The following is an 8,236-nucleotide window of genomic DNA, read 5'->3' on the forward strand; positions in this document are numbered from 1 at the left end:
TATCAGAGATTCGTATTGGCACTCCTGCTTGTTTATTGTTGCAGTTGGCTTGGTATATTTTTTTCTATCCTTTAACTTTTAGTCTGTTTTTGTCTTTGTGTGTAAGGTGTGTCTCTTGCAGGCAGCATATTGAAGGGTCTTGTTTTCTTATCCATTCTGCCACTCTCTGTCTCTTCATTGGTGCATTCAATCCATGACATTCAATATAATTATCGATAGTTATGAATTAATTGCTGCCATTATGTTAATTTTGGGTAGTGCTGTTCATTCCTTTGTTCTGCATGCTTTCCTGTGCTGAGTTTGTGTTTCTTGAGCTATTTCTTCTTAGTTTTCATGCTTGCTTATTCTGCTTGGAAGTTCATTTTCATGGTAAATTCTGAAGTTTGGGGTTACCTTATAGTCTATTAACTTTTCTCTCCATGTAAGACAATCTATTGTATCCTGTACTCTACTACCTGGCCTCCTCACCACCTGGATCTCTGTTCCTACATTTTCCCCTTCTTTGACACTGATATTATTTTGATCTTTAGTTGACCTCCCAGCTCCTTTGAATTCGTTATTGTAGTTTTGTTCTGTTCTGGACTCTGCTATGTTTTCTGAGTTTCAGGTGGTGTTGCCACGCCTGCCAATCTCTAGCTGTTGTCTGTTCTTGTTGGTTTTCAGTCCAAAGAACTCTCTTTAAGATGTTTTGAAGTGCTGGATTGGCTTTGACAAAATCTCTTAGTTTCTGTTTATCCTGGAATGTTTTGATAGCACCATCGCATTTAATTGACAGTTTTTCCGGATAGACGATTCTTGGTTGGCAGGTTTTTTTTCTTTTAGGGTTTTGTATATTGCCTTCTTGCCTGCATGGTTTTGGTCAGAGCTTAATCTGATTTACTTGCCTTTGTAAGTAATACTTTTCTTTTCCCTGGCCACTTTTAGGATTATATCCTTGTCTTTGATTTTGGAGAGCTTGATTATTATATGTCTTAGTGATTTTCTTTTGGGGCCTATCCTTCCTGTGGTACATTCAGCTTCTTGAATGTTTATCTTCTCATCTTTCAAGATGCTAGGGAAATTTTCTTCCAGAATCTCTTCAACTATCTCTTCTGTAGACTTCTCTGATTCTTCCTGTTCGGGAATGCCAATAACTGTTAAGCTGTTCCTCTTCATGTTATCCAGCATGAATCTTAGACTTTCTTCAGGTTTTTTTTATTATCCTTTTTTTTTGGCTTGCTCTTCTATCTTGGCAGTATTGAGAGATTGAGAGATTTGTCTTCTAGCTCACTGGTTCTGGCTTCCATCTCTTCAATTCTGCTCCTTTCCCCTTTCAGTGTATTATCCATTTCTGACACTTTATTATTAATCATCTGGATATCTTTTTGCAGGTTTTGAATTGTTTCCAATGCTGTATTGATCTTGTTTGATTGCTCTTGTAGTACTTTCCTGGCTTCTTCCTTGTTTCCTTCTACCCCTTTTTGAAGCATTTGAATTTGTTTCGATATCATTCTTCTGAATTCCTTCTCAGGCAAATCCAATACCTGCTCTTCCTCTTCTGGAAAGCCTTTGTCTGTCTCCAGCTCCTTTGTCTCAGTTACTCTTTTCTGTTTTTGGACATGTTTTGAGATCTTTTGTTGTGTTTTATTGGTCATTTCCAGTAGTTATGTGAGTTTTTAATGCTTAAACGGATGTTTGTTGCTGTGTTATTAAGCTTACTGGGTGTCTCCTGGTGGATATGATCAGGAGTTAGGCTTCCCTTTTCACATGTAATGCTTAGCAGCTGTTATTGGCTCTTGTCTCAATGATGGAATATTATGGGGTATGCTTGTAGCTTGGCTATATGGTCATGATTGCTATCTCTTCTTGGGTAATGTAGGGAAAAAAGCTCCCACTTCCAGGAAGTGTGATCAAAAGAAGCAAAAAGAGAAACAATGTAAAAGCAGAAACAAAAAACACCACTGTGAAACAAAAATAAAACTGTGGCCGACTGGCCAGTCACCTTACTACACAGGCAGTGTGTGTGCACCATAGAGGCCCCCAGCAGTGGGTGGGGGTGTCTGCTCACCTAGGCCCCTCCTCTAATCACCACCATAGAGGTACATAGATAGATATTGAGAAGTTAGTGGGAGAAAGATTGTCTACTATTTTTGTCTCTGAAGATCAGTTAGGTATCTGTGTGCACAGCGTAATTCTCGAGATAGTTGTGTCCTTTTATGTTGGGGTTTTACAGATTGTTCATATGGTTTGTCTGTCAGGCCTGACAGGCCTGCTTTTTTCTTGCTGAATATGCCAGAGTAAAGGCTCCCACACAAGTTTATTTTAGGGCTGCAATCCAGAGGCTGATGTCATAAGCAGCCGCCAAAGACTTTGCCCTTAGGTCCAATATGGCTCTTTCTCTGTGTGCCGTGTGAAAACTGTGGGCTCAACGCTGGACTTTTTTAGGGGGTGGGGGGCGTCCACCCACCTGTCTGAAGGCATCCAAACTGGGCAAAGAAGGCACAACAGGAAAGAGAAGGAAAAACTGTATAGAATCCCCCCGCACTTCCTTTTGCAAATGGCACAGCAACGCTTTCAGTGCTGGTCCCTGTGCCAGTCTGGCTGTACCCCTGCTCTCTGAAATCCAACTGGGTGGGGAGTCCTGTGTCTAGAGCATTTCCTAAATCTCAGTATTTTTCTTTATACCATGATTTTTTTCTCTGGTGTGTGCAGGAAACTAACACCCTGCACCTTAATGCTAGATCCAGAGCTCTGGTGCTGTTTTGTGAAAGCAGCTTTTCTGGGTTTTCAGTCCCTCCCCTGTGGAGCCTGTCCTACTGACGCTGCCTCAGCTGCCGCCAGCCAGAACATGCACTCTTAAAAAAATTTTTCTTTACTAAGATTTTATTAATATTACTCAAATATTAAATGTTGACATTGTTCAGAAAAAAGTATTTCTCAACACTATTAGCTGAAAACTGGTTCCTACAATAACTATGCTGCACATTTATGATAAAGTTGGTAGCGTAGTAGTTACGAATTGGGCTGCTAACCTCAAGGTCAGTAGTTCGAAACTACCAGCTGTTCTGCAGGAGAAAGATGAGGCTTTCTGCTCCCATAAAGATTTCCAGCTTCAGAAACCCTGTGTAGGGTCACATGAGTCAGAACCAACTCCACAGTACTTAACAACAACAACTGTTAACAAGTTATGAAGTCTTCCTTTCTCTCTAATAACTGGCTAAGGAAAGATTGCATTTCTTGTTTCTCCCATTACTTGAAAATTTGGTACACAGTGATGATGAAGCTTCACCAAAGTGATCCAATAACTTCTTAAAGATGATGTTTTCTGAGTATTTTCAGAAGTAGACTTAAAACTATTGACCTTAGTCATTATTTTCAAAAACATTTTTGCTTCTTTATTTCACATCATCACTTGAAAAAAATTTGTCCTTTTTAAACACTAGATCGGGAAATGTAACAACGTTGTTGTTTTTGTTGTTAAATGCCAGATAGTTGGTTCCGACCCTCAATGACCCTGTACAGGGTTTCCAAGTAGCTCGCAGCTGGTGGGTTTGAGCCACAGACCTTGTGGTTAGCAGTGCAGTGCTTATCCTACAGCACCACAGTAGGACTCTAAAATGTAACAAGGGAGTTAGGTAATTGACTTTCAAGATAAAAATCTCTGAATTTCTATCTGAATCTCAGCTTTCAGTGCATTTAGAAAGAGGTCCTGCAAGGATAACTTGTTTTCTCAAGGCATATCTTGTTTACTTCTTCTGTAGGTTCAAGCAAACAACCCACTTTCTCAGAAAGAACCACTGTGTGTCTGTAAAAAACACATTTCATTTTTCCAACAAATACCTAATGACTATCAGAGTGTGATATATAATGCACTTGGGTACTGGTACAGCTGAAGCTAGTTAGTACAGTGCTTATGAGGAAAGTTGAAAAGTCAACCTTTCCTCAAGACATTTTCATTTCCACTGCTTAGAAAACTGTCACATAATACTGATTTTCTTAGAACAAGAAATTTTACCAATAGCTGTCAGGAAACTGTTGTAGCAAATATAATATTCTATGACATGGACGGTGCCCCTTAGCTGTGGTCTTCATGTGCCGTGTTCAGTCTGACGTAGCTGCCCTGTCTCTGGTGAGAGACATGACTAAGAACAGCCATAACTCTCTCCCCATGGAAATGACAGTCTAGGAGGAGCGCACAGCATATAACAAAGGGATGTGGCCTAGACTCAGAGGTCAGGAAAGGATTTAATGCACAGGCATGCACCTAAAAATGTGCAGGAGCTAACGATGAGGAGAGAGTCAAGGGAGAAAATTCCATGCAAAAGGACAAGCCAGTGCGGAGGCCTTGTGTTGGGAACAGTGAGCACAGTGCATTATAGAAACAGAAAGGAGGCTAAATCCAGGAAGCTAGAAGGAGAGTAACATGAAAAGAGGCTGGAAAGGTAGACCAGGTATGCTACAGATGAGGCATGCAATGCATTATAGGATATATTAGGGACTTTGGTTTTATTTTTAAAGTAATGGAAAGCCATTTGAGGATTTTAGGTGGGAGCTGTACGGGTGATTGTTGTTGTTGCTAGGTACAATTGAGTCATTTCCAACCCATAGTGACAACAGAATGAAACACTGCTCAGTCCTGCACCATCCTAACTGTTGCTGCTATTCTTAAGAGTGCATCTCTCTATTGGCACTGTGCTATCCAGCTTGCTGGGGTCTTCCTCTTTTTCTCTGACCCTCCACATTACCAAACATGATATCCTTCTCCAGTGACTGGTCCCTTCGGATAATATGTCTGAAGTATGAGAGACTAAGCCATCCTGGCTTCTAAGGAGCATTCTGGTTGCATTTCTTTGAAGTAAAAAAGGTAGTCATAGCATGTTAAAAAGGTTACTCTATCCTCAATATAGATCATAAATTGGGGACTCAAATTGCAAGCAGGATAGGGCCTCTGTTCATAATTCTGGGCAGCACCCATATGTTGTATTCAGTTATATTATTGTTGTTAAGTGCTATGGAGTCAGTCTGACTCAGAGTGACCTTGTACAGGGTTTCCACAGAGCAGCTGATGGGTTTGATCTGCTGATCTTGTAGCTCACAGTCCAGTCCTTATCCTACAGTGCTATATCAGGAGTTCATTCAGCTATACAGGGAATAACAATTCCAAGAGCATATTATAAAATAATGTAAATGGTGCCTCCTGTAGTTGTACAGTTAGATGGCAAAGTTCTGGGAGTCTAGTTACAAAGGCGTGATGGCAGTAGTCTAGGTCAGGGATGGTGAGAGTTTGTATACAGTCACAGAAGCTGATCTGAAATGAACAGTTCTGAGAGTTAAGATGTGGAGACAGATTTAATATCTCAAGATTATAAAGTATGTAGCTTTAGGAAGTAAGTCAAACCCTGTCAACTAACTGTAAAGATAACGCTTCTATACTGCATGTCAATTGACCCTAGAAACTTATTTGAAACTTGTCTGTCTTCATCTTAATCATTTAAAGACAGCTTATTGGTTATTCAGTCCTGGTATGGCACTGTAGGACACACACTGAACTGCTAACTACAAGCTCATTGGTTCAAACACACTGGCCACTCTTCAGAAACCCTATACAGGGTCACGATGAGTCAGAACCAACTTGAAGGCACTTAACAACAACACTGGCTCTTCAGGAATAAAATCCCTTATAAACTGAAAGGCAACCCTAGCTCTGTGCTTTCCTGTATGGTAGCCGCATGTGGTTATCAATGTGACTGAAATGTTGCTATTGTTGTTAGGTGCCATCGAGACAGTTCCAACTCATAGTGACCCTCTGTATAAGAGAACAAAACACTGTCCGGTCCTGTGCCATCCTCACAATTGTTATGCTAAAGCTCACTGCTGCTGCCATTGTGCCAGTCCATCTAGTTGGGAGTCTTCTTCTTACTCGCTGACCTTCCACTTTACCAAGAATGATGTCCTTCTTCAGGGATCGGTCCCTCCTGATAACATGTCCAAAGTACCAGAGATGAAGTTTCACCATCGTGGCTTATAAGAAGCATTCTGGCTGTACTTCTTCTAAAAGTTTTGTTTGTTCTTCTGGCAGTCCATGGTACCTTCAATATTCTCCAACACCATAACTCAAATGCGTCAATTCTCCTATGGCCTTCCTTATTGTCCAACTTTCACATGCATCTGAGGATACTGAAAATACCATGGCTTGCGTCAAGCATAATATCTTGGGCCTCAAACTCATCTTTGCTCTAGAACAATTTGAAGAGGTCTGGAAAACAAATTTGCCTAATGCAATATGTCATTTGATTTCTTGATTGCTGCTTCCATGAGTGTTGGTAGTGGATCCAAGCCAAATGAAGTCGTTGACAGTGTCAATCTTTTTTCCACTTATCATAATGTTATTTACTGATCCAGTGATGAGGATTTTTGTATTCTTTACATGGAGGTGCAATCCATACTGAAGACTGTAGTCTCTGAGCTTCATTAGTATTTTAAGTCTTCTTCACTTTAGCAAGCAAAGTTGTACCATCTGCATCTCACAGATTGTTAATGAATCTTCCTATTCATATAGTGGCAATGTACTGTAAGTATAAAATATACTCCAGATTTCAAAGACTTAGCATGAAAATACATGTTGACCTTGACGTATGACATATTTGAGTTAACAATGAACCATACTTACAACTGGTTTTTTTCCCGTTTGGCATCTCATCATTAATAATATGTATAATGTTGTAGTACATATCTATAAGTTTTTTTTAAGTTATTCAACGTATGTCAGAAGTAACATGCAACAGAGTTGTTAGAAAAGAACTCCAACTTAAGTTGGAAACTACTTGTATCTCATTAATTAATCTCCATATTGATTGCATGTTGAAAAGATCATATTTGAATATATCGGGTTACATACAATACCTTGGAGTTCTGGTGTGGCGCCATAGGATAAGCACTCAGCCTCAAGGTCAGTTCACCAGCTGCTCCTCAGAAACTCTATACAGGGCTGCTATGAGTTGGAACTGACTTGATGGCACTTAATAACAACACACAATGCATTATTAAAACTAACTTCACCTATTTCATTTTTGGAGTTCTAGTGTGGCACTATCAGATAAGTAGTGGACTGCTAACGTCAAGGTTGGCAGCATTTCAAATCCACCAGTCACTTCTTGGAAACCCTATACTGGGTCATTATGAGTTGGAACTGACTCAATGGTACTTAATATTTGAGTTTTACTTTTTTTTAATGTGCTGTTACTGTTGTTCTTAAATGCTCTCGAATCAGACCAACTCATAGCGACCCTGCATAGGGTTTCTGGGGCTGTAAATTTCTTACAGGAGCAGAAAGGCTCATCTTTCTCCTGCAGAGGTGCTTTTGGACTCGAACCACCAACCTTGTTGTTCGCAGTTCAGTGCTTATCCTACATAGTCACTGTACTCCTTTTCAATGTGGCAACTAGCAAATTTAAAATTACATATGTAGCTCTTATTACTTGACCTCACTGCTCTAGTCATAATGGAAAAAGAGAACTAGGCATGTTTAATTCTAATAGTATGATACATGGAGCCATCACATATGTGATACAGTATTTTTAGACTTCACCTGATAGATTCTGATTCTAAGCTTATAGCCCCAGTTCCCAAATTTTATTTCTCATAATACTCACCACAATATGACTGTAAATACTAGTTCTGGCAATGGAAAATATTGTTTTATCATCCAAACTAGCAAGTTTTGGTCGAGACTTGATTCTAGGCTCCATCTTCATAACTTCATCATCAAGTTTCAAATCATGGGCTAATACTGAACCTTCAGATTTTTTTTTGCTTTCTTCTAGAATAATTTTGTTGAATGAAGAAAATAAAGAGTGAGCCTTGACCTAAAAAATGATCAAAAATGTTGAAAATTTGGTTGCTGTGTTTATCATTTTGAAAAAGAAATAGGCTATGTAGATAAGACAAGTTAATTCCTTTCAGTTACATGGTAATATTTATGAGTATCAGAACCATATTAGAAAATCTAGGAGAACATTCCCTCCCACTGAAAATAAACTGATAAACATATATTTTAAAAATATACCATGTAAAGTACAAACAAGATGGCAGATAGGGTGGACATGTAGTAAAGAGCTCTGCCAACAACAACACAGAATATCCAACCAAGCAGGTTCAGGGACTGGTCCCAGAACTCCGAACCACATATAAAGGAATATTTAGAAGGTTGGAAGGCTTACAGCTGGGGGAATTTGTGGCAGAAGCAAGAAATCTATTG

At 39.5% G+C, this 8,236-nt stretch overlaps 1 protein-coding gene across 1 annotated transcript in view; it reads right to left on the reverse strand.

The window, feature by feature from the left end:
- The window catches only part of LRRC9 (leucine rich repeat containing 9), a 219,084-nt gene that overhangs the window by 116,675 nt on the left and 94,173 nt on the right, over positions 1-8,236 (reverse strand). Inside the window, exon 15 of the mRNA XM_006864637.1 lies at positions 7,632-7,844. Within this exon, the coding sequence (XP_006864699.1) occupies positions 7,632-7,844 (213 nt within the window). The remainder of the gene's footprint in view (positions 1-7,631; positions 7,845-8,236) is intronic.

The sequence above is a fragment of the Chrysochloris asiatica genome, unplaced genomic scaffold, assembly GCF_000296735.1.
Source record: "Chrysochloris asiatica unplaced genomic scaffold, ChrAsi1.0 scaffold00067, whole genome shotgun sequence".
Classification (NCBI taxonomy): domain Eukaryota; kingdom Metazoa; phylum Chordata; class Mammalia; order Afrosoricida; family Chrysochloridae; genus Chrysochloris; species Chrysochloris asiatica.